Source organism: Cyprinodon tularosa, unplaced genomic scaffold (assembly GCF_016077235.1).
Source record: "Cyprinodon tularosa strain WSP-4 unplaced genomic scaffold, ASM1607723v1 ctg413, whole genome shotgun sequence".
NCBI classification, from domain to species: Eukaryota; Metazoa; Chordata; class Actinopteri; order Cyprinodontiformes; family Cyprinodontidae; genus Cyprinodon; species Cyprinodon tularosa.
Window position 1 is genome coordinate 330,557 of NW_024039134.1, and position 27,949 is coordinate 358,505.

Here is a 27,949-nt window from a genome sequence, read left to right on the forward strand (position 1 = left end):
TTTAGTTTTCCAATTATTTCTTAAGAAAAATATACTTACTCATCTATTAATAAAACATAATATACATAACAATACATAAACAAAATATATACTTCAAGGAACAAAGTAATACACTTGATATTTACTCTTTAAATTAAATTAAATATTAAGGACAGGAAATTATGCTTTCCCACTGCTTTACAGGAGATGGCGATATTTCTGTAAATATCAGCCTAAGGTGAATTTTTTTTTGTCCAAAGAGCAAAAGCATTTTTTTTTTATCAATTCTACTTTGCAAACTTTCTGATACAAGACAAACTAGGCAGAGAAAATAGACTTTTTTTTTATTCAAACATGCAGTTATTCGGTGGTACAAAAATATCTCTAAACAAACCAAACTCATCCTTTTAGTTTAAAGACCAATCACATCTACTGTAGGCGAGGTTAAACATGAGGTTTGGGCCCTGCATGGGTTGCGGAATAGACCAACTGCTGAACTAAAGTAGGAAGACGTTGCACTGAAACCTACACCAAACCTTTCTATTAACTTTAAACGTAAACATCAAAGTGTGGTCATCAAATAAAAAAAAATAAAAAAAAACATAAATAAGAAATTTTATTTTTCTAAACCCAAAGAATAAAAAAAAACCCAAGAACATTGTAAAATGTTATTTTCCAAACTGTTCTTTTTGAATAAGGAAAAGAATCCACATAAAGCTGGCTCAGTGGAAAAACAAACTTCGAAACATTAGTTAAGAATTAGAATTATTTGTACACAAACTGGCCCTGTCCATTTTAATGAGACTAGTTTATAGAGAAAAAAAACTTCCTACCTAGACACAGTTAAACAGTTCTTTGGCTCTTCAATGAAGGCACTAACAATAGAGGTCTCTGCCCGCCAGAAATAACAGATTTTCTTATCAAATGAAAATGGCACAAAAAACCCGGGATATGATTATCCACCAACAATAACTTCTGTAAATTTTCCATTAACTCATAACTGAATATCGCCTTTCTTCAGATCCCATGTATTTCTACTTTTATACAATTTTACATAAAGATGCTTAATTCTTTGTAATGGGATCTAGCCTATTCTTTCTATTACTTCGCTGTCTATTGTAAATAAACAAAAGTGGAGAAATAGTCCAAAAGATAATAGTATTGACTGAATTTAGATTTTGAATATTTTATTTTCCCCTGAAGAGCATACAAAAATGATACAGTTGGAGAGACACTGTATTCATTAATATATAAAAACTGTTACAAAATGTTGCATTAGAGACAATATCTAGTGATGTAGTTGCATCAGTTCTAACCGCTGGTCTCAGTGTGTGAATGGCCTGTTTATTTCAGATCCATTCAGAACCCTTTATCATTCCGTATTTACTGCTGTTGCTCGTGCCGCTGCTGCTCCTGTTGGTTCTGGTCTTGCCTGAGGGATGCCTGGAGGACTGCTGGTGTTTACGTTCATGGCTGGGCTTATTGGTGTGACTGTACCCCTGCAGCTGACTGTAGGTCCGGTTGTTAGCGTTCAGCTTCTTCTGAGGCTGGCCGACGTCTTTCTGAGAACTCCTCTGACCATCTCCCCTCCCATCTCTGCTCTGGTTTTCCTCATTATTAATGTACTGCTGACGCTCCTCCTGAGCGATGTTCACGTGGTTTTGTCTGCAAGTGATCTTGGCGTTGGTGAGATCAGTGATGGGAAGAGGTGGGATGTGGTTTCCTTTTGACATTGAGGGAGGTTTGACGGCGATGTTGTACCCTGGAGGGGCCGTCGGTTCGTTCCAGGTAAAACGGGAGCTGTTATAATCTTCACATAACTCTGCCTCGTGAACTGCTTTGTTTCTCCTCGTGAGTCCGTACAGTTCTTCGTCATGCAGCTGCATTTGTCGGGACCGTATTATCTCACAGATGGTGCCTATGCCCAGGTGAAGCATCTCCCACAGATTCAGTGCCAGACAGAGGACGGAGACGGCGTACATGATGAGGAGGAAGATTGTTTTCTCTGTGGGCCGTGACACAAAGCAGTCCACGGAGTGCGGGCAGGGTATGTTTGAGCACACGTATCTGGCCGGTACAGCAAATCCATACAGCGCATACTGTCCACAGAGGAACGCCACCTCCAGGACAGAACGGGCCAATAGCTGAAACACGTAAATGCGCATCAGTCCGTCTTCTTTTATTCGCTGCCGACCATCATGGCGAACCTTTACTTTCCCTTGTCTCTCACTACTGTCTCCCTTTGCATCCAGATCTCCATCACCATCTGCCTCCTTCAACTCGTAGATCATTGGATCTTCCTCATTGTCATCCTCAGCCTCTTCAATGCCCCTGTGCTGCTTCCTGTTGGTCATATAAGCCTTCTTAAGTTTGTTTCGTGATAATCTGCTCGGTTCCCCAATATCTGCCTGTTCTTCTGCACGAGCGATTTTATTCACAGCGTAGCCAAGGTACATTAGAGAAGGCGTCGCCACCAGGATGGTTTGGAAGACCCAAAAGCGGACATGTGAGAGAGGAGCAAAAGAGTCGTAGCAGACGTTCTCACAGCCAGGCTGGCCTGAATTGCAGACAAATTTACTCTGCTCGTCGTAGTAGATCGACTCGCCGCCCACAGCTGTTAGGACGATGCGGAAGACGAGGAGGACTGTGAGCCAGATCTTGCCCACAAATGTGGAATGATTGTGGATTTCCTCCAGCAAACGTGTCAGGAAGCTCCAGCTCATGGTATAGACATGAAAGCTACAGCTAAAGGCAGCGTACACCTGTCAATCACCTGTGGACAGAAAAAGAAAATACTATTTTAGGATTATCATAACAAATCAAAAATGTATCAACCCACTAAAACGAGAGTAATGTTGAGGTTTTTTCTACTGCAGCTAAATAGGTTTAAATAATATGTCTCTGGGATAGATCATAAATGAAGAACAGAAAAAAGACAATAACAGAATCAAAAGTTAAAATGTGGCAGATCTTATATAAAACTATGTAAACATAATCAAGTTGCAGCACAAACATTAGTAAGTCTATCATATTTTGAAGTGGAGGTGAGAGAAGATGGGGGGGGGGGGGGGGGGGGGGCAGAGGGATGAAGAAATGGAAAAAATTTCTGCAGACAAAACATTCCCCAACAAAACATACTAAGATGGATATAATATTCACATTGGGGTAGGTTATAACAACAGAGATAAAAAAAAATAAATAAAACTTGAAAAGGTATTTGCATACCATGATATATTATTTAAACAAGGATTTTAGACTTTTTATTTTATGTGCAAACTCATGCAGCTTTCCACCCTGCTTCCTTTAATCCTGATACACTGAGGCCCTGATGTGCTAAAGCTTTGTTTGTATCAAAACATCTGCAAACTTCAGTGTGTACAACCCTGACCTACTGAATACGCACTGCCAGAGCAGTCTGTGACATAAACAAAATAGCAGGGAGCTCCATTTAGTGCAACATAAAAAATACTAGCAGGAGGAAGTCATTTATCAAAATTTAAAAAACTAAACTTGTCAGCTGTTTTTTTAAATCAAGGATTTTTCCGACTCTAGAAAAATCTATAAAAAAACTGCTCATTAATATACAAATGAAGGAACATTCATTATATTTAGCCCTATTGAATAAACAAGTAAAATGAAAAACAAAATACAATCAGGAGCTCAAACGGGACTTGCAGCCAAATATTTAAGTTTTCACATTAAATAAGAGTTATTTTTGTTTCCATTAAACTGCCATTACAATTTTAAGACCCCTTTTAAAATGTTACCTAAAGAAAATACAAATTAGGCATGTTTCTATTTATTGGTTAGAGCAAATCAACCAGCCTATGCATTTATCAACAGTTGAATAAAATGCTTTTTTTGTAGAAAAATAAATGCAATTCTAATGCATATTAGGGAAAAGCAGACAGTGAAAACAGCTGATTATGAGAGACAAATGTTCCCTTACTACATTAATTCATTTATTCATTAATCTCCCGTTAACTTATTAACTCTTTTGAAAAAGTCAAAGATCAAATCAAGCAAAGACCCTGTCTAATACAATACCTCAAAATGCAGTTAAAAAGCATTGAAACAAAGATAGAAACGTCACTTCACTTCAAACATCTTTATTATGGATGAGGTGGGGAAAATATCCAAGAGCACAAACAACCATTTCCCTAATTCTGGTGTGTTTGGATAAACTGATAGAAGTCACCTAAAGTTGCAGTTAAGCCCAAACCTATTACTGCATATTCAGCAGATTTATAGTCATATTGTTTATCAGATTAAAACTAAGTTTTATAAATAATCTTTAAGCACGTTTTAAACATATGTTTAAATAGCTGCAAAGAGAATTTGGTTTCATTAATAACAAATTTCTGTTTTAAAAACTTTTTATTTCTGCTGGTGTGCTGTAATAGTTTAATCCAAAACTTTGTGTTTTATTAGCTGAATGAAAAAAATAAAACAAAACAAACTCACGATTTCAAGAAATAAAGGCTTGAAAACATCACTCTTTTTTTAATCTACTAAATAAGCTTCACTTACTAAGCTGAGTTACTAAAATAAAATTTTCAAATTCTATTTTTTCTTTATATTTCCGTAGATTTAATATGTTGTTTTAAATATGACATGACACCTCTTCTAAATCTATATGTGTAAAAACAAAATAAAACAAAAAAAACTTATATAAGATTTCCTTTTTTTTTTTTTTACATAGATTTTCTTTACCTAACATTTCTATTTACCAAAATGAATATAATTTAGAAGTATGTTTAACCTTTTTTAACAAATTTCTTTGGAATTTTTCTATAAATCCTCTTTGAAGACCATTTAAAAACTATCATAATAAGACAAACCTAACATTTCTTTACTTGGGCTCAATATGTATCAAACACACAAAGAATTTAAGTGTTGACAGCAGCTATTAGGAAACCAAACCGATAAAATTAAACTTTACTTTCTATCTTACTGCTGAACCAAGTAATGCGATCACCAGGATAGTCTTCAGAAGTTAGGGATGGTTAGCCTAGTAAACTAGCCTCAACCCGCCAGCGGCCAAAATCATTTTTGCCTGCAAGTAGTCTAGCCTCGATTAATGACCCAGGCCCTAAATCTGGTGGGCCAATCACAACGCACAGATGTGTTTTGAATTTCTGGATGCAAAGCGGGCGGGGTTTTGAGGGCGTGACGACAAAGCTGTGCAACGCTGGAGAAAGCACAAGGAAGATGGCAACAACTATTGAACAGTTCTTGTTTTACTCAGCTTTGGAATCAGTTTTGGAAGGATTAGACTTGGGTTTTTTTTTTTTAATGTGAGCAGAAAGAGGCTCTACGCTCATTTATTTTTAAGAAGGACGTATTCGCCATTTTACTGACAGGCTGTTTGTTTACACTCCCCCACCAGCTTTCTGTCGCACTTACTGTGTCACAGTCATTGCGCTCATTGGTCAGAGCGTTGGCACAGACATGGTTTGAAAAACAACAGGTTGTTCTCATCAACAATCTTCCAATGTCTCATTCATCAGGGCCAAACTAAATTACACATTTAATCTCCCATTTAGTCTGGTTTATCATGCTAAGGGATAGTGGGTTTCAATGGAATAAATACCAGTAGAATACCAGTATTAAAAACTGTTAATCCATCCAGTCCTAAAAGTGTAAAGAGAAAATTCAAAATCCCAATGTTAGACAGTTTACCTTGGATGTTAGCTAATCATTTTTAACAAAAACAATAAACATCAACACTTACCCTTTTGTTTCACGAGGAAAACCAAATGTAAAGAAAACTTTCCCCCATAGCAGAACAAAGCTGTTGTCCCTCTCCCTCCTGAACAGAACCGTTTCTAATCTTTTTTGAATAAGCATTCCAGTATGTATGAGAAATAGGGTGTCCCCTAGCTGATGTCAGAACACAGGAAGTCTACTCAGACGTTGCACCCCCCCTTACAGACACTCCAAAAATAACAGAAAACTACCAACAGGAGAAGTCACAGGAAGAGACGGATGTTCTGGGCTGGAAACACTGACCAGCATCCGATTGCTCTAACCAACACCAGGGAAAAGACCTTCCATTTAAGGGTAAACTAAAAATAACTCCAGAAATCCCTTTACAGCTATTTTAAACCCAATACATAAAAAATAAATAAACTCTGGTCTACTTGACTGTGTAATTCAACATTTCTAGCTGATCTAAGATAACATTGATAAACCTCTATTGATGTACCAAAGCTTCACATAAACAAACTGGACAGTGGAACATATCAAGATAGATGCCTTTCATTTTTTAAATGGTAAACAAATACAGCAGCACATTAGCAGTCACATAAACTGTATATCTAAACTCGCCCTGACTGACCTTCTAATCTAAAAATAAATGAATTCCCCAGATAAACATCTCATTTACTTCTAGGTCTAGGAACTAGATCATTACTAAAATGTTACATAAACTGGCTGAATAAATCGATCCATTGATTTCTTAATTTCCTTTTAATAAATCACTAACTTATTATTGTCCAAAAGAAGGTATCTTTACTGGCATACTATTGGCACCCTGATTTAGAGGAGCAGAAAGCACTAAAAAGGGTTGTAAAGGAGACTCATTTATTCTAAGATCCCTCCCTCACCAACATGTCTCTAACATTAAGCTGTAAGGATTTGTTAAGCATCCTCCTGAATTCAGTATTGCAAAGATAAGGTGGGATTATAAGCATTGTTTCTAAAAGTTTCACTTATTTTACACAGATTTCATAAATGTCCTTTCAATATAAATCTTTCCAATACTGCAATCTTAAACAGCTGGGATGCAATATTTAGTAAGATACACTTTTTGTGTCAGACATACACCTTATGCAAAATGTGATAATATGTTCAGGCAGTTAGATGAACTAATGCAGCTTGAACAAGTTGCATTTATATGACATCTAGATTTGTGGCCTTAAGCTCCACCTCCAGCTGTCAGTGCTGCACACTGAGCCTGCATTAACCTTACTGTGTGACTTTCATGCACTGAACACATTTTACTATATGAAACAGTAAATATTTATTAAACATTTCTCATTCAAAATAATACAAATTATGTTTGTATTATGTTAAAATCAAGAACGTCCTGAATATATTTTTCTTAATACATATCAGAACACTGATAGATAATCTGAATCACAGACGAGCATTAACTAATAAGATAAGGCATAGGTGCTGATGGGGTGTGACAGATCAAAGAGGGGGGAGGCAGTTGTGTAATTTTTAATAGGTTCGCCTGAAAGACTTAAAATTTAGGGTCTATAATTGAGTTTTTGCATCAATCATAGCTGGAACGACAATAAGGACTTTCACTGTACAAAGATAATTTGCACGTGTTTTTCAAATGAGAAATACAACAAACACAACAAAAACGACAGTCACCACTTAATAAAGAATTACTACATTGACATTTCACAGTAAATCACTTTCTATTATCTTTACTCCCTAATGTTAGACACAATGTCAATGGCTAATTCAGTCAATGTCTTCAAGTCGGTCCGAGGTAGCCAGACTAATGTTATGCTACATTATATACTATGGGATACATGGAGTATATATCCATTTTCTTGGTTAGTACATCCACTGGCTGTGAAAATGCCAATAAAACACCTTTCCATAGCCTACAAACTGTTTTTGTTTTTGCAGCCAAATGGTATACACGTAGGCATTTTTGTGGCGCGTCAGTGTGGGAGTGGGGAGTACCACTATGGCGGCTGATGGCTTCACTTTTCAGGCTATCAGCAATCCAGTGAGTAAATAGAGATCAGTGCTTAAAATACAGCGCAGCCATAACAAATGTTGGAAGTGTAATAAAGAGGCGGGTACACTTCTCCATGCACTATGGGATTGCCCCTTGATAATGCCCTTTTGGAAGGCAGTTTTAAAAAAATTGGAGGACTGGCTCAGTCAACCTTTACCAGAGTCTGCACAATTCTGCCTCTTAGGAGATAAGTCATTGATGCCAGAGGGTATTCCAAAAGTAAACGATAGATTAATGATGACAGGTTTTCTGATAGCGGCTAGAATTACTCTTCGTAAATGGAAGAGCCCACATAGACCGATATTAAGGAATGGCTTCAACTTATGTCAGAGACAGCAGCTTTTGAAGTCATGATTTCAAGGTTGCGGAAGGAGCAGAGTAAGGCCCCGTCCACACATAGTCAAACTCTGGCCTAAATTCACAAATTTTTCACCAAACCAGCCTCTCATCCATACGAAGCCGGCGTTTCGGGGTCTGTAAACGATCTTTTTTTTATTAAGCCTTCAGAGTGGGAAGATTTTGAAACGCCTTTTTCGTGGTTCCATCTTTAAGCTCTGACCGCATTTTTTTTTTTTTTTACACGCATGCGTCATAGCGTCGCCTCTAAACACGCATGCGCGACACAGTATCACAACAACAATGGCGCCGTACTGTGTTGAATGGTTGCTGCTCATACTACTCATCCTGCTGTCAGGCTTACAACAGAATCTTCTTCTTCTGGAATATCTCAAGGAAGAACAGAGCAATATCAACGACATAATTCAGCCCCTGAATTTGACTGAACCACGAAAATGGACCCGCAGGGCCATTTTCCGGTTTTCCGGTTTGGTTGTTGTATAAATATTACTGCGCATGCCCAACATTTCGTTGCCTGTTTTCGCCTATGTTTGCTTTGGCACCACAGTGCCACTTACAGGCCTGGCATACATTTTGCAGCGTTTTCATGCATTCATGTGGTCGATCACATTTATTTTACGTCTCCGTCTTTAAGACAAACGTTCTGGAAAATATTAGCGTTTTGTGTTCGTTTTGACTTCGTGTGGACGGGGCCTAAAGCTAGCCAAGCATGGGTGCATTTTGATTGCAGTGTTGATATAGATTCTTAAGGGATTTGGGGTGTGTTGTATGCTGTATGTATGTGTATGTACATTAATATGATTTGGAATAGATAATTGATGAGTGCTGTCATGTTCTGTGTTGCTGCTGATGTGTATTTGTATGTTTTTGTTTACTGCAAAATAATAAAAAAAAAATCTAATGACAAAACCCAAAAAAATATGGCGCAGCCCCCTGCATGCCATGCTGAGAGCTAATTTGTCGTTATTTATTTTATGTTTTACTTGTTGTTTGCATCATGGTTTTAGTTCTGTTCAAGTTTTCATTGGTCTTATTTCCATTTTTGTGTTCTAGTTATTTTTGATTGTATTTGAGTTCTTAGATATTTCTTGTTTGCCCTCTCATGTCAGTCTCCTTTTCCCTAGCTCCCTTCTTGCCTCTGTTCACACCTGCTCCCAATCTGCCAATTAGCCTTGTCTTTGTTTCTCTCTCCCATATATTCTCCTGTTCAGTCACTCTTTGCTGGTTTGTCATAATTTGTTTGCCCCCTTTTTGTAAGTATTTCTGGTTCTCACTTTTTGTGGATTTATGGTTTGGATTTTTGCATCTGTTGAACTTTTGGTTAATTAAATATTCAAGAAACCACTCCACCTTTTTTTGTCTGCATTTGTGTCCTGTCAAACCTCCACCCCTAATGTGACAGTATGGTTTATAGTATGTTAACAGTAAAACTGTACAGTATTTCTATGAAACCCTCCCATTTTGTTCCTGTACCTTGGCCAATGGGTGAACAGCAGCCTGACCACCTCAGCTCAGCTAAGCTCCTACCACCTTCTAAGCAGGTACTAGGTTCTAAGTATGGCCCTGTGTGATCTGGTTAAAATATTTCTTCAAGAAAATGTATTTATAGTGATATTTTAAGTTAGGATATGCTAATCTACTGCAGGAACATCTGATCTTATTTTTTATGCATTTTTCACATCAGTAACAGGCAGGCCAACCGATTAAGACAGTGTGGCATACATAAAACCTGTGATAAATCAACCATATACTGACAGCTTTTTAAGGAAGACACATCATAGTATATAATACAAGTTACCATTCACAGAAAAAAGAACTGACGTTTGTCCTCAGAAAAATACTAAAATGAACCCCACACATGTACCACCCATTATGTAACCATTTAACACCTCTGGATAATGTGAAGGTATCCATCTGTTCCATCCAAACTCTTCACTCCTTTCTCTTAAGGGTTTTAAAGGGACAGGTTTCCAGGAGGTTAAAAAACAAATACATCTAAAATGATTCTGAGGTGATCAACTAATAAAATCTGGTGTTTCAAAAATGTTCAAAGTAATCCTCATTTTCTTGATTTCAGAAAAAAAATGAAAACAATTTCTGTTTTTTTGTTTTTTTTTGTTCCATTTATCTGTTTAAATATAAGGAGATGGGAGACAGCCACCAAAGAAAGAGTTAATATGTTTCCTGATGTCTGCGTCTTTGATGAAAAAAAAAAACCAAGATGCTTTTTACTGTTTCATTAACAGCCACGTGACTTTCAAAGTGCACATCTGGCCACGTTGTGTAATTTAGCATATGGAGGGCCGGTGGCACAGCTACTTCTAGCCCAAACAGAGATCCTACTGAGAACCAGAGACTGGTACAACCCTCCACACTGCTTATCTTCTTCTTTTAGAAATGAAAAAAGGTTTCCCAATGAATGGGAGCATTGATACAATACGTTTAAGAAGGTAATTAATAATACTAGGTCAAAATCATGTCAGTAAACTGAACAAACACTACTATAACTGTTCTGTAATTTTGACTAGAAAATGTGATTCTGAAAATTATATTTCTAACTCTGTTGAGGGTTGTTAATATAATAGTGTTCTGTTTAAGCGCTATATTAACCGTTTTGCAGTTAGAAAAAAATGTTGCAGTGGATATAATTAAACTTTATCCTGCTGCAAGGTTGACATGGAAAAAAAAATGTAGAAACACTCTAAATGAGGCTGCCCCTTAATTTTGCAGAACTTTACATAGATAGCAATGAGAGAATCAGCCTAAAAACTAAGAATGCATTCAGCCTGAACGTTGTGTCACAGCTACCTGAAGATGACACCCGGTCCACGTGAAAAAACTCAGAAAATAGACTGAATGGTTAGAGCCTTATTAGTGCAGGTTTATCCTGTTAAAACTGGCATTTTTGCTGCTTTGGTTTTAAAGATGGACCTACATGCTGCTTAAAGTCATCAGTGCTTCAACAGATTGCAGATGGCTCTGGTGCGAGCCGACAGAACTGAAAAGACTTCCAGATAGGTGACAAAGTGTCAACACAAAACTGAGCAAAAGTTCATTTGCCTTCCGATTTAAGCCTGTTTTGAGTTTGCTATGACCTGGATGACTGAGAATTTACGCAGGCGTTAAGATAGAATCATCTTAAAGTTCGGCTGATGACGTCAACATCAGACCAGACATTAGTGCTGCGCTCGTTTCTAAATATAAAGCTATTGTACAAACTCCTGTGCTGGCATTGGAGGTTGCACTTTAGGGGCCGGATTTATCAAGATCCAATTTTGCGTGCAGTAATTTGCGCTCGCAAACTGGAATTTTGCGCAATGGGCTGAACCATGGTTTGCGGGTGATTTAACAAGAGTGATTGCGTAACTGGTGGCAGGTGCAAAACTGTTGGAGACACCCTATTGAAATGATGGTTTTGCGCGTTTTGTGGTTTGCGTCAAAGTAGTTTGTACAAACTAGTGCATTCAGAAATTTAAATCTTACAGTGACCCCCAATAAAAAATAAAAAAAATAAATATATATATATATATATATATATATATATATATATATATATATATATATATATATATATATATATATATATATATATATAAAGAAAAAACTTTGGCAACCTTTATTCCCTAAGGTGGTATATGGCTGAATTTCTACTTCACTGCAGTAAAAAAAAAAAAAAAAAAAAAACTGGTGTTTTGTATTGGCCTGTAGAAAAATGCACAAACCAAATGGCTCACAAGAAGTGACTGTGGATGAGATTGCTGCGCGTACGCATCCCCGCAGCAATGGCATGCTCCACAGGCACAGGAGGGAGGTCGGGGTTCTCCGGTAGGGCGTCAGGGCGACATGGCATTTAGAACGTCAGACAGCACTTCTGAAAAACTAGATTGGGAGATCCAATGTTGCAAGGAGTTTTGTGATATCTGGTATTGCGTGGGTCCTCCTTGTGGCAGGCTCCAATTCCATTCGGAGTTCCCCCAACAGCTCCAAAATGGCAATGCTGGATAAACGATATGTTTTGATGTTCGTTTCCTCGTTCATTCCAAAAATATTCACACGGAGTGAAAAATGCGTTCTCTGCGTCTCCTTGCTTCATTTCGATGTCTCCTTCTTCCGACAATAACCGCTGCCATGTGTGCGCAATTACGCATACAGACCATTAGCACCTTCTTTTGAAACGTGTTAAATATAGAGTCAGATCCGTTAGCAAAATTGCTTTCAGGTTTAATAAATCACTTTGCGAGTGCTAAATTAATATATTTACATGTTCTCCTCCCACAAGACGCACTTTTGCGTGTAAACGCCCCATATCGCATATTCATTGCAGAAAAAGTACTAAATGGATAAGAGGCGCTATTTAGCATGTTTTAAAGACCAAATCCTTTTAGCACGCTGTTGATAGATCAGTTTGTACATTTTTTAGCGTGCGCAGTGAAATAGCTCACGTTTTTATACACGCAAACCTTTGATAGATCCGGCCCTATCTAACATTGGGCATGTTTACATTATTTAGTAGGTGAAATCATTGTTTCACAATATTTTGTAGTTTATCAGCCTTTAAGATTCTTCAATTATGATTTCCAAAAAAGTTAAAAAACAATCCACTAGACGTTGTTTCCAAGTTTGAAGATATTTTGCTTCACATCCAGGGAGCTTTTTCAGTTTAAAAGTCAATTCATTTTTGAATTAAAAAAGCTTCCTGGATGGGAACAGAAACCTCTTCAAACTTGGAAACAAAGTCCAGTGGATTTTTTTTTATTTTATTTTTTTTACTTTTTTGGAATGACTACAACCTGGATGACTGAGATTCTTCACCAGCAAACCCCTGGCAGCACCATAGCGTTTCCTTTCAAGAGCTTGTGATCGGCACTTTACAATAAAAGCACAGGCGAAAAATAACATTACAGACTGCTGCCAAATTGTTCTCTCTGCACAATGTTTGACTGGGCTTGGGGGATCCGTTTTTGGAAAAGCCCCAGTCGCACTGAAGAAGTAGACTTTGTATTGTCACAGAGCATTCTGTTCGGATGGTGACATCATCGGCAGAATGGAAAATATATAGTATCTGTGAAAAAGGCTGCCTGACAGTTTGATGTGTTGAGCCCTTTAAGGGGCGGGGCTTAGGGCACCGCTGTGTAGCATGTAGATGAGGAAGGTGAGAGAAGGAAAAAGGAGCAATGGAGTTTACCGTTCTCAGTTTGTGGATTCTGTCCTGCTGTTGCAGTTTGTTGTCACCTTCTTTTTGATGTGTGTGCGTGAAATCAAGTAAGTAATGTCAGAAGTCAGTGACATTGTTTGTTTAATGAAGTATTTCAGTTTGCTTCTAGTTTATGACATGTTTTATTTATGTGCACACTTAAGAGTTAAATAATGTGGTTTGCTTATTCATGCGATGTATTTAGTTAGAAAAGAGATGTTTGTACTAATATTGCAGTTTATAATGTGAGATATCAGTTTAGTTATTTGTTAAGAATTATTCAGACACTGATATTATATTTTTGTTGTCTTCCTAGAAAACCATACACATTGATATGGAAATTAATGAATAAACTGCAAGGACAAGTTTGACCTACAGTATTGGAGTACGACTCTGCTTTCTTTGGAGTTCTAACCGGACTCACCACAGCGATCTGAACTTTCCTACTAGCAATTAAAGTCCCTATTTTTCATTGGTCCTTCGAGCCGGATCGCAGATTGCTGTTTAAAGATGCAGAACCCAGAGTCAGAGACCATGGACACTCGACCCAAAAGGCGAACGTCAGTTCCTTCCTACCTATCAGATTATGACCTAAGTGGAGCTGGAGCTCAGAGTAGGTTCCGAACAGCAACTGCAGGGGAATTTTCAGTGGAGAAAATGGCACAAGAACGTCAAATTATCAGATCTCCATCACCGCCCATTAGCCAGAGCTTCGACTCGATGAACATGGGGGAAGATGAGGAGCAAGAACGAGAGCTTTGTCAATCTATGGAGCAAGGCACCGGGAAGCAGCAGACCAACCAAATTCCTGAGTTTAGTGCTGCTCTCCAAGAGATGCGCCAAGAAAATGCTGAGCTTCGTAAACAGTTTCAGAGCCTGATGGTTGCTATACAGTCCCAGCCAGCATCCCATCAGCCTCTATTCCCACCTCCTCCATCTCAAAGTGTTTATAGTGGTGGTTATGGACATTACCAACCCCCTACCAATACTCCAGCATACCAGCAGCTGCACTATCCAACATACAGCTCACAAGGAAAACTGCGATCAGATTTAACTAAATCTAGATTTTCTCAAACATCCGGTGGTTTGCCTCATAGCCCGTACTACGCAGACACACCGCAGCAGTGCACATTTTCCTATCCACAGAGAAATTCGTCATTCTACCAAGCCCCTAGCTGTAATGAGTCACAAAGAGAGACCATATACAGAGGACCGAAGCCCACTATTCCCAGATTTACATCACCAGACCCCAGAGAGTTTGCACGCATGAAGATTACCTTAGAGAATTTATTACCAGGTGATGCTACTGAAAGATACAAGTACCAGATCCTCACTGATCACCTCCAGTGTGAAGAAGCTTCACTTGTAGCAGACTCATACTGCAACTCAAGGCAACCTTACACTGACACAATGTTGGCTCTCACAAAGATGTATGGACAACCTCACAAGCTTGCAGTACAACGGATTGCAGAATTAATGGATGGTCCAAATATACGCAGTGGTGATGTTAAGAGCTTTCGTCTGTTTGCCCTCAACGTGCGGTCACTAGTAGGCATGCTGGAACAACTAGGGGAAAGAGGTCAAATTGAGTTAGCCTGCGGCTCTCATGTTTCAAGGCTCTTAAGCAAACTTCCCTATGACCTCAATGCCAGCTTTAAGAGATTTATCCACCCCCTGAGAGTAGCCATCCCTACCCTCATTGACTTTGCTGATTGGCTAGAATATGAGCTAGAAATTCAGGAAGACAGCATGAACCCCCTACAGAGAGAGGAGTCATTTAACAAGAAGCCTGAAGCCAAGCGCACTCCCAAGCCTTCAAGTAAAGCTGCTACTATCCTCCTCAGCACTGAGAAGTTCTCTGGAACAAATAGAGTAACAGCACCACCTGCATCTGGACACGCTGACAACAAGTCAAAGGAGAAGGTTACAGCCTACTGTCCCTATTGCGACAACGAAAAGCACTTCCTGAACAACTGTTCTAACTTTAAGACTTTGAGCAAAGAACAGAAGGTGACATGGATTAAAACAAATAATAAGTGTTGGCATTGTGGACGTAATCACCAAGCGGCAAAGTGTACCCTTAGAGCTCCTTGCAAAACCTGTGGTAGGAGACATCTGTTAGTGCTGCATGAGGTGAATGAGAGAGCAGAGGTGGAACAAACATCAGTTCCACCTTCAGGTGAAAATTGCCTCGTTAACACTGCCAGCAAAATCGTGTATGTCGACCGGCCAGTCTACAACTGCAAGGTGCTACTGAAGATCAGTAAGGTACTCCTGAGGAATGGTGACAAGTCTCTTGAGACATATGCTGTTTTGGACGATGGATCGGAGCGGACAATCCTGCTTCAGTCTGCTGCCAAACAGTTAGGCCATAAAGGAAGCAAGGAGGTGTTAGCTCTTCGTACAGTCAGACAGGAAGTGGAGAAGCTCCACGGGGCGGCTGTGTCTTTCACAATTTCCCCAGCAGCAAACCCTGACAAGGTGTACGGCATCCAGAATGCCTTTACAGCAGAGCAACTGAGCTTAGCAGAACATTCCCATCCAGTTGTCTCACTCCAGCAGAAGTATAAACATCTGTCAGGTTTACCTCTGCCTCCTCTAAACAGAGTCCGCCCCATGTTGCTGATTGGCGCTGATTACACACACCTCATTACACCTGTGGAGCCAGTCAGACTAGGACCAACTGGTGGGCCGGCAGCAGTGAAAACTCTCCTCGGATGGACGCTACAGGGACCAGCTCCAACCATTGAATCCCTCACAGAGGTGGGTCACCGCCTCTTCACATCTATATCATCACCCCCAGAGCTGTTCTCTTGTGTAGAGAAACTATGGCAGATGGATGTGCTCCCGTACCGTAGTGAGAACTTAGCAGTTAGGTCACGACAAGATCAAGAGGCAGTTAGAATCCTGCAAGAACAGACAGTGAAAGTCAATGTCAGTGGTGTTGAGCGTTATGCTACACCCCTTCTTCGTATCAAGAACATGCCTCTCCTGAAAGCCACACCAGATGCAGTGTTGCCTCTCCTGAGAGGCATAGAGAAACGCCTAGCCAAGTCCCCAGAACAAGCTGCTGCTTATCAAAAGGAGATAGAGAAGCTTGTAGGATCTGGCTATGTAGTGAAGTTGGCGGACAATCAATCTGAGACCAGTGATGAAGCTTGGTATATACCCCATCACATGGTTCAACATAATGGGAAGAACCGGGTGGTCTACAACTGTTCATTCCAACACCAAGGCTACAACTTAAATCAACTCCTCTTACCGGGTCCCACACTTGGTCGAGCCTTGCTAGCGGTGCTCCTACGTTTCAGAGAACAGACTGTGGCCTTCAGCAGTGATATCCGTGGTATGTTCCACCAAGTGAGGCTCCTACCTGCGGATCGACCCCTGCTTCGGTTTCTGTGGCGGGACATGAACCGAGACAGGCCCCCTGATGTTTATGAGTGGCAGGTGCTTCCATTTGGAACTACTTGTAGCCCTTGTTGTGCAATATTTGCGTTGCAGAAACATGTCATGGACCATAGCCAACCAGAAGAAGATGTTCATGTTGCAATTAACAAGTCCTTTTATGTGGACAACTGCTTACAGAGTCTCGCATGTCCAATAGCCGCCAAGACACTTGTTGACAAACTGCGCCACCTCCTGGCTGATGGAGGCTTTGAGTTGAGGCAGTGGGCCAGCAACGATCCAGATATCATCCAACACATGCCTCCAGACCTCAGGTCCTCCAGCTGTGAGTTGTGGCTCAGTCAAGGTCAGTCTGACATCCAAGAGCCAGCCCTTGGCCTACACTGGAACTGTAAGTCTGACACCCTCACCTACAAACACAGACGCATCGATTGCTCGGTGACAACTATGAGGAACATCTATAGAGTTCTAGCCAGCCAGTATGATCCTCTTGGTTACATAGTGCCTTATACAACTCGAGCTAAAGTTATCGTACGCCACCTGTGGGAGAAACAGAGGGGTTGGGATGACCCACAACTCCCTGAGGTCCTCCTGCAGAAATGGTATGCGTGGGAAGCAGAGCTGGAACAGCTGCACAAGATCACACTACCTAGGTGCTACACCAGTGATAGGCTAGACCAGCCCAACTCCATAAGAGATATCCATGTATTCTGTGATGCCTCAGAACAGGCATATGGATCAGTGGCTTATCTCAGGACAGAGAGTCCTGAAGGAGAAGTTGAGGTTGCCTTCCTTGCAGCTCGTTCTCGTGTTGCTCCAAAAAATCAACAATCAGTTCCTCGGTTAGAGTTATGTGCAGCTCTAACAGGTGCTCAGCTCTACAAAGTCATCAGTTCTGAGTTAACCCTTCCCATACGCAGCTGCATCTTGTGGTCTGACTCAGCCACAGTCCTAACCTGGTTGAGTTCAGACTCCTGCAGATACAAGGTTTTTGTGGGTACTCGTGTGGCGGAAATACAGGAGATGACAGAATCTTCCACATGGAGATATGTGCCCTCAAGAGACAACCCGGCAGACGACATCACTCGTGGCCTCACTATTCAAGACATCAGCAAAGGCAGTAGATGGACAAATGGACCTGATTTCTTGAAATTAGCTCCAGGTTACTGGCCTGATCCATCAACCCCACTCCAGAGTGAGCCTGAAGGTGAGCTGAAACGACAAGCTGTCTGTCTGACTGCGTCCAGCTCCAGTGTTCCAGATCCACACCAGCACCAAACCTGGAACAGCTACTTAGAGGCAATCGCCCATCAGCTTCACGGGGCGGCTGACCCCAACCACCCTCTCACCGCTGATACCTATGCTGCTGCCGAGATAGAAGCTCTACAACAAGCCCAAAGGGAATCATTCTTGGAGGAAGTCAAGCAGTTAAAGGCAGGTAAACCTGTCGCCAAATCCAGTCGTCTTCTTTTACTTGCACCTGAGTATGATGAGGAAACAGGGCTCATCAGAGTAGGAGGTCGTTTACGCCGGAATCCTGACCTGGCTGTAGATGAAGTTCACCCCATTGTTTTGGATCCCAAACATGCTCTGACCCGACTTATCATACAAGATTATGATAGTAAGCTCCAACATCCCGGGCCAGAAAGAGTGTTTGCAGAGATCAGAAGGAGGTACTGGGTGCTACGTGGACGTGAAGCAGTACGTCGTCATCAGAGATCCTGTGTTGAGTGCAAGAGGTGGAAAGGTCACCCTAACCCACCCCGGATGGCCGACCTCCCTCCAGCCAGACTGCGTCTGTTCAAGCCAGCATTCTATTCCACAGGGGTGGATTGTTTTGGGCCATACAGCATCAAGATCAGACGCAGTAAGGAGAAAAGGTGGGGAATACTGTTTAAATGTCTAACTACAAGAGCAGTGCATCTTGACCTGATTCCCAGTCTGGACACGGATGCGTTCTTAATGGCTCTGAGACGCTTTATAGCCAGGTGTGGAAAATCTAAGGAGATCCTGTGTGATCAGGGGACAAACGTCTGGGGAGGAGAACGTGAGCCACAGGTGGCATTCAAAGCTCTTCAGCCAAACCTCACAGAGCAGCTGGCTCGTCAGCAGATCGAGTTCATTTTCAATCCTCCTGGTTCCCCACACTTTGGAGGCTGCTGGGAGCGTGAAATTCGTTCTCTGAAGACTGCTCTTCAAGTCGTCATCGGAGCACAGATTGTCTCTGAAGAGGTGCTGCACACCGTTCTGATTGAAATTGAGGGGATGCTTAATTTAAAACCCCTTGGTTATACCTCATCTGAGGTAGCAGATCCTGACCCGGTTACCCCCAACTATCTCCTCATGGGCCGGCGGGATGCTTCGCTGCCACAAGTCATCTACAACAGTCCTGAAATTCTAGGGCGGAGGAGATGGAGGCATAGCCAAATTCTAGCTGACCATTTCTGGCAGAACTTTGTGAAGTACTACCTGCCAGGGCTCCAAGCTCGACAGAAGTGGAAGACTGAGTCTGCCAATCTGCAAGTAGGAGACGTGGTCATGATTGTGGACAACCAGCTTCCACGAGCCCTCTGGCCTGTGGGTAAAGTCTCTCAAGTTTTCCCTGGAACAGACACCTGGATTAGATCAGCTGAAATGACTGTGAAAGGACGATCCTACATTCGACCATTGGCTAGGCTTGTTAGTCTACCTGCCCTGCCTAGGGACGATTAATCCCCCTTTCTAACGCAGCCTTTTTTTGTTATTTATATTCACAGGTGAATACGGGGGTTGCTTTGAAAAACACTGACTGGCAGTTTGATGTGTTGAGCCCTTTAAGGGGCGGGGCTTAGGGCACCGCTGTGTAGCATGTAGATGAGGAAGGTGAGAGAAGGAAAAAGGAGCAATGGAGTTTACCGTTCTCAGTTTGTGGATTCTGTCCTGCTGTTGCAGTTTGTTGTCACCTTCTTTTTGATGTGTGTGCGTGAAATCAAGTAAATAATGTCAGAAGTCAGTGACATTGTTTGTTTAATGAAGTATTTCAGTTTGCTTCTAGTTTATGACATGTTTTATTTATGTGCACACTTAAGAGTTAAATAATGTGGTTTGCTTATTCATGCGATGTATTTAGTTAGAAAAGAGATGTTTGTACTAATATTGCAGTTTATAATGTGAGATATCAGTTTAGTTATTTGTTAAGAATTATTCAGACAGATATTATATTTTTGTTGTCTTCCTAGAAAACCATACACATTGATATGGAAATTAATGAATAAACTGCAAGGACAAGTTTGACCTACAGTATTGGAGTACGACTCTGCTTTCTTTGGAGTTCTAACCGGACTCACCACAGCGATCTGAACTTTCCTACTAGCAATTAAAGTCCCTATTTTTCAGTATCTTAAACACCAAAGCAAAAAAACTTAGATTCAACTGCATAAATCTGCACCAACAGGTTTATTTCCTGTGCTGGGGAGAGGCAGCAACTGTCCGGTGTCTGGGCTGGAGGTAAGGTAGGATGACGAACAGTCCTTCTAGGGCTAAATTATAACAGCTTTTTAAAAACCACCAAAAAAACTCTTAGGAAGATTTCTTATTTCATCCTTTGTTTACATTATTTTCTCTATATTCCATTCTGGCAGAAAAGTTCAGATTTTAACTTCAATGGTCACCACTCTATTCTCTCCACATGCTGTTTGACAACACTTCAGTGCTTGGGAAGACCATCAATCTACAGGCTGCTTCACTACTCTCGGCCACGCGGTTAGCATAGCGATACTATGTAGATTCACCGCCCTTCCTGCGGGCATCGTGTTCGTTGTAAAAGCCCGCTAAGAAAGCCCAAAATTACAAAAGAACCCAATATCAGATAATCTAATAGAAAATAAGCCCAGTATGTGTTGACCCAAACTTTCACAGACAACTTCTCCAGTTTTGGTAGTTTCCTGAAGAATGAAGTTCTGTCTGCAACAGGACATTTCATAAAAACCATCCTTTATAAGTGCAGACGTCATATCTGATAACCTTTCATGCAATGGCAGGCTTTACTAACCTGGTAGACTGCAGAGTGCTTAACAGAAAGACAAACAGCAATCTATAAGAGAAAAAGGATCCTCTTGTTTGTGCAGATGAAAGGCTTTTACAGATTAGGTTAAAAAAAAATCCCATTCATTAAGCAATTTTTACATTTAAGATATATTTGAAAACAAACAAAATCTTTCACTGCCATACATCAGCAGCCTATTAGTGCCTTTAATAAGATTTAGAAACCTTTTCGTAATCAAAAATGAAAGCTAAGGAATGGGGGGATTGAGTTGACCTGAAAAAATCCTCATGGTTCATCAACATGAACAAATTTTGAGAAGACAAACATACAAAGTTTGTAGCAGGACATATATATCAAATAATTTTTCTTAGCAGAAACCTGATTCTCTTCTACACAGAAACCAAAATCATGGACTCATGTTATTATTTCCCTATGAAGATGTTTGATTGTACTTTAAATGTATTCTTCTCTTTAGCTAGCATAAAAGATGCTCTTTTCCACATTTTAGCCATTTGGTGAATCCTAGTTAGTGAAAGGCAATATTTTAACATTGTCCAATCAGTATAAATCCAGCTGTTCTGTTTAAACTCCGTTGGTACGTTATTAAACATTAATTAACAAACAGCATCATGAATTTGTAGGAATTAGACCTGTTCAGGAAGAGATATTTAAAGCAATTACGTTATAAAATAATACAAAAAGAAACAGAAAGGGTAAAAACATTCAGGAAACAGACTTACTGGCCAGGGGAACCTGCAAGAAATGTCCTCAGGGTTTAGCCAAGAAACCCACAAAGTACGTTGTCTCGAGGAGGACTGTGAGGCTTCAGGTAAACATGGAAGCTCTAGAGGTCAGCTACAAAGAAGGGAATCTGTGTAGATGCTCTGGAGGTTGACCTAAACGCCACTAAAACCAGCAAATAATCCCCGGGAAACAAAGTGGAGGAGCGGGGGACCCCTTAATGATTGACAGTGTGTCGTCTGCATCAAGAGGTTGAAAATTCTAAACGATGAGATGAGGAAGAGATGGCTTAAATAAAGTATTAAAGTGTTGGAATTACCCAGCAATGTTCTGGATCTAAATCCAGTTAAGACTCTGTGGCAAAATTGAACATTGATATCAAAAGCCAAGTGATCATCTAAGTGAGGTTAAGATTTCTAAAAAGAAGAATATGGGGGTATTTGTTGGCAGCAATGCAAAGATGATAGACACAAGGTATGTGACAAACATCAGTAAGAAGAAAGAAATAATGTCACATCTTTCATTATCATACGTGTCAAATCAATCCATATAGATGTCTGCTGCTGTAATGTAAAAAGTATAAATAATACAAGTGGTATTAACATTTCTACGAGGTCCTGTACACCAAACCTTCTGAAACAATTGAAAAAGGTCTAAATATCCCAAATTGAAATCTTGGGAGTGGTGCAGCACACCATCTCCAGATGTCTCCTGAGACTGAGAGCCTCATGTTTCCTACAGAGCCAATAAAAGAGTCAGCTCTATACAAGCCAATCTAAGTGGGCTTCAAGCTGTGAACATGAAGGTTTGAGGTTGCTTTCAAAGCTCTAAACGTGATGCTCCACCCAAAGGCTATTTGAGAATAAAACACTCACTAACTATTTACCAAAAAAGCAACTTAAAAAGCTGACACTGCTGTTTCAAGGAGTCTACTGGTGGGAATTCTCCCTTACTTAGATTCCTCTGAGCAAACATGACAAATAAGATAAATAATTCTCCTTTGTTCTAGTAAAGATGGATGGATGGATGGATGGATGGATGGATGGATGGATGGACGGACGGACGGACCGACTAATGAATGGATGGATGGACAGACGGACGGATTGACTTTCATGGAAGTCTGAACATACACTATATTGCCAAAAGTATTTGCTCACCTGCCTTGACTCACATATGAGCTTAAGTGACATCCCGTTCCTAATCCATAGGGTTCAATATGACGTCGGTCCACCCTTTGCAGCTAGAACAGCTTCAACTCTTCTGGGAAGGCTGTCCACAAGGTTTAGGAGTGTGTTTATGGGAATTTTTGACCATTCTTCCAGAAGCGCATTTGTGAGGTCGCACACTGATGTTGGACGAGAAGGCCTGGCTCTCAGTCTCCGCTCTAATTCATCCCAAAGGTGTTCTATCGGGTTGAGGTCAGGACTCTGTGCAGGCCAGTCAAGTTCATCCACACCAGACTCTGTCATCCATGTCTTTATGGACCTTGCTTTGTGCACTGGTGCACAGTCATGTTGGAAGAGGAAGGGGCCAGCTCCAAACTGTTCCCACAAAGTTGGGAGCATGGAATTGTCCAAAATGTCTTGGTATGCTGAAGCATTCAGAGTTCCTTTCACTGGAACTAAGGGGCCAAGCCCAGCTCCTGAAAAACAACCCCACACCATAATCCCCCCTCCACCAAACTTTACACTTGGCACAATGCAGTCAGACAAGTACCGTTCTCCTGGCAACCGCCAAACCCAGACCCGTCCATCAGATTGCCAGATGGAGAAGCGCGATTCGTCACTCCAGAGAACGCGTCTCCACTGCTCTAGAGTCCAGTGGCGGCGTGCTTTACACCACCGCATCCGACGCTTTGCATTGCACTTGGTGATGTATGGCTTGGATGCAGCTGCTCGACCATGGAAACCCATTCCATGAAGCTCTCTGCGCACTGTTCTTGAGCTAATCTGAAGGCCACATGAAGTTTGGAGGTCTGTAGTGATTGACTCTGCAGAAAGTTGGCGACCTCTTCGCACTATGCGCGTCAGCATCCGCTGACCCCGCTCCGTCAGTTTACGTGGCCTACCACTTCGTGGCTGAGTTGCTGTCGTTCCCAAACACTTCCATTTTCTTATAATACAGCTGACAGTTGACTGTGGAATATTTAGGAGCGAGGAAATTTCACGACTGGATTTGTTGCACAGGTGGCATCCTATCACAGTTCCACGCTGGAATTCACTGAGCTCCTGAGAGCGACCCATTCTTTCACAAATGTTTGTAAAAACAGTCTGCATGCCTAGGTGCTTGAATTTATACACCTGTGGCCATGGAAGTGATTGGAACACCTGATTCCAATAATTTGGATGGGTGAGCAAATACTTTTGGCAATATAGTGTATATTGTCATTTTTATAAGATAAATGACAGAATAAGCAATATCAGCTAAATAATTAAACAAAAACAAAAACGGTATGTAGAACATATTGGGGAGAAGTTAACATTAAATATCCATCAGATTGCTCCTTGATTTCCCTTTAACCCCTCAACAAAGAATGAGCCACATGCAGATTGTACAGCAAGATTATACCCTAAACAGCCGAGTTTACCTTTGTCATTACCTATTCAAACACATATATCGGCACACATGAAAAAAAAGACACATCTGCTTTTTACAGCCTACTGAACATTGAGGGAGAAAAAAATCATTTGATGTGATGTTTATACTTATTTTAGTTCCTCTAAAGTTTTCAATATATTTTATTAACTCTTATATGATGTGATTAGTAACGGAAACCACAATCAAATCCTTATTTGTGCACTAAAATCGACCAATAAAACGTATTCTGATTTAATGCATGGTGCAGCTGCTCAGCTTGCTGAGGTGTTGTTGACATAAAACCACCTAAAACAGTATTAATTCATCGACTAATTGGAAAAAAAATGAGACTCTCCTTTAATACTTGAGATATTGTCCGCCATCCAGAGTGGCTATCTACATTTTACATTCAGTATTTCTCGTCATAGAGGTCAGAGCTTTTAAAAGTATTGCTGCAAGGTCTTCTAGGTATTTAAATAACTGATGCCATTCAAAATTAAATAAGACCTTCTTCCCTTCAAATAAGCTACATAGATACCAGATAAAATAAATAAGCCTAAGGTCAGTTTCTATAAAATAAAAAAAAGCGCTTTGAAGTGACGCGGTTTTATTAAAAGTCAGGATCTTTTTAATCACTTTTTTCAAATAACTGTTGCGTTCCAAGGCTAGATTTTTTCTCTTTGGGAAAGAGCTTAGAATACATTATAAGCCATTAAAACAGTTTATGCAGCAATAAGCAAGCATCACAAACCTTTATAGGAAATCTGTATACTGGGGTATAATTTGAGGAACGCTTAACAGCTTTTAAAATGTGATACCACCCCACCCCGCTGCAAAGACCAGCAATTATGCTCCCACACAGTTGAGAACTAACCAGTTTTTGTTAGAACAAAATGTTACTTCAACAAGAAGTTCTCAGACTATTAAATATGGCCAATGTACAAAACTGGAGTAAAGACTCCTTCTTAGTTTGCAGCAACTCTTGTCTTGAAGTAAAAAAAAAAAAAAAAAAAAAAAAAAAAAAAAAAAAAAAAACTAGATTTCCAAAAACCTTTTTTATCTTCAAATTCAAACAAAAAACAACCTTAAAAACAACTCTTTTACCTTTTTGGGTAATTTCTTTGAATTATCTCCACTCCAACTTGATATCCTCTCCAGTTTTTAATTTACGCCCCATCTACCTGCAGAAAGCAAAAGAAAGAACTCAAACACCCTGTAAAAAGAACATGTTATCATTAAGGTTAAAAAATTATTAAAATTATGGCTGCAACTAACGATTATTTTGCAAATCGACAAATCTGTTGATTATTTTTTCAATTGATCACTGACACTCCAGAAACTTTGACCGGCTAAAGAAATGTATTTATATCACGTAACCATTAAAGTTTGTTTTGTGTTTAAGCATATGATGTAAAGATTGCTGTATGACTATGATCTATGATGTTACAATAATTTATAGTTTGTTAGTAGTATGTCTGTATCGTAATTTGATGCCTATTTTTTCCAGTGTCTTTCAAACCTGCCTGAAGATTCTGTTGCAGAAACAAGTTGTGTATGCTAATCCTACATGGTATAGTACAACACGAACATGCACGCCAATGCTAATTTAAGTCCTGTCAGTTTCAAATAAGGCACAGGATCTTTGCTGTTTTTAGGAGATTATTAAACGATTAAATCTTTTCCAGTTTCTGTATTTACAAGCAGAGCCTTTGCATGTTCTGAGTTATATTTATTAGACTTTTTAACAAGTGTTACTTGTCATTGCCAAGCGTCCTTCAACTATAACTGGTTGACATACTTCTTTTATTATGCTTGATCTACATTAGGGTGACCTTACTACCCCAAAACTTTCCTTCAAGTCAATTATCATATTGCACAGTTTTATATCATGCTCTAAAAAAATCAGGAAATGTTTTGCATATAATCAGCTGTATTTTTGTATGGGTTTTACCAATGTAGAATAGCAGGGCTGAAATATTTTTGCCAAATATCTAAATTGCGATTATTTGTAACCAAAATTGCAACTTTGATTTTATTTGGATTTTTTTAACTTTGCACTAACTCCAATGATATAGATGTTTCACACCAGGCTTTCGGTTTTTGAAAGCTTGCTTGTCCAGAGCCCATTTTTACAGAACTTTAGTGTAACCACTGTGTGAAAAAGTGTTTACTTGTCTACCTTTCTGTATGGCAAGCGTTTAATCACCACCTTATGGGCTGGAGGGAGAAATTTAGTGTCTTACATGTGAAATATAGTGCGATTAAAACAATCAATGCCTCTGTGATTTGAAAATTGTGTCCTGTTAAATTGTGATTTTATTGCAAATTAAATTAATTGGCCAGCCCTAGTCTAGAATACCTCAGCAAACGTCCAAGTCCTGCTGCTCTCAGTCTTGACTCTACGTAAGGTGATCAAAAAGGATTCAAATCATGCCTTTTTAGATTTAGAGCAACATTGTTTTAAAAGGAACTAATTAGATTTCAGGAAAGCAATAGTAATTTAATCAATCTAAGACACCCAATTTCCCTGTCCAAACCCCATACAAGAGGTCTTAATAAATAAATAACAAGGCAACTAAAAAAAGAATATCCCCTTTGCTTTTATTTTTCAGTTCAGAAATAATACATAAATCATCAATTACATTTTTTATTTTTGACCAGTTCAGAATAATTCAGTTCAATAATTCAGATTATTTTAACATTTGATTAATCTAGCAACTTAATTAATCAATGAATCTACAAAGAGGGGGTTTAAGTACGACAACATAACTCAATACACAATGCTTTGAACAAGGAGAGAATAATTATTGCACACTTTGAAGAACTCTGAATTGGAAAAATCTGGTTGGATTGTCTCTTTTAAATGCCTTGAGATGACATGTGTTGTGAATTGGCGCTATATAAATGATATGATGTATGATTATGATATATGATGGATGGATGAATGGATGCATGGATGGATGGATGCATGGATGGATGGATGGATTTTTTACCTTAATATCTGGAACTAAATTTGATCAAAGGTAGAAAGTCCTTAAAAATTTTGAAATCTTTCTTCAGATCAAGAGCAAACTTAATTTCCTTCACAAACAACTTTGTTGAATCACTAATATATCATTAATTGCCCACTGTAATTACAATAGAACAAGCCCTTAAAGTAATCAGCCATGAGATTAAATTAAATATTTTCATTATTATTATTATTTAAACACCACTTTTGTTTTTCTACTTTGCACTTGTAGCAAATCTTCAAGCAGGAAAATCTCCTACAATTGCCAAGCAGTTAATAATAATAATCTGGAGCTTAGATGCTAACAGCTTGCTAACATAAAGGAAAATTAGACTGGCTAGAAATGTCAAAGTTTTCAGATAGCGTATTAGTTTTATTTAAAATATGAAAACAGCACAATATAAAGAAAAGTTAGCAAAGTTGGCATATGTACTTATATGTGCTAAATTCTCATTTTTTTTCTAAAAATTTTTTCGAAATAACATTTTTTAAGTTTGCTAGCAGACGTTAGAAAACCAACGAATATCATATCAAACGTGTGAAATCTTTCCTAGCTAAAATACATTAAAAAAAAAAAAAGCTAACGTCAATATTTCTTTAATACTTTGTTATTTTTCCATAATTCTTTCCAAAGAGTTTCCTAAATTTCCGAAAGTAATTTTACCTTTTCTGTGCACATCGTTGGGTTTATCCTTATTATCGAAGAGAAAGCAGAAAGTCCAGCAAAACAATGGCTGAAAACCTCCAGCAGCGTCGGTTCCCTGCTTTAACTGCTCATTTAAATACTCTGAAACAAGCCTAAACAGTCCATTAACTCTTTTATTATTATGTCCTTATCTTTCTTGGCCCAGAGAAAAGCCGAAGAGAGCATGGATGTTACTAAAGACAAACAGG

General features: G+C 39.6%; 1 protein-coding gene across 2 annotated transcripts; it reads right to left on the minus strand.

Moving 5' to 3' along the window:
* Positions 1 to 306: 306 nt before the first annotated feature.
* LOC119792206 (gap junction gamma-1 protein-like) lies at positions 307 to 27,949 on the minus strand. Of its 2 annotated transcripts, XM_038298730.1 has the most exons (3): positions 27,720 to 27,949; positions 25,150 to 25,226; positions 307 to 2,752 (listed from the first exon to the last, which is right to left on the minus strand). In XM_038298730.1, the coding sequence occupies exon 3, from the start codon at positions 2,700 to 2,702 to the stop codon at positions 1,329 to 1,331; it is 1,374 nt and encodes a 457-aa protein (XP_038154658.1). In that variant the 5' UTR covers positions 2,703 to 2,752; positions 25,150 to 25,226; positions 27,720 to 27,949; the 3' UTR covers positions 307 to 1,328. The 2 variants fall into 2 exon arrangements, with proteins under 2 accessions (XP_038154658.1, XP_038154659.1); XM_038298731.1 differs by lacking the exons at positions 25,150 to 25,226; positions 27,720 to 27,949 and adding an exon at positions 5,714 to 5,939.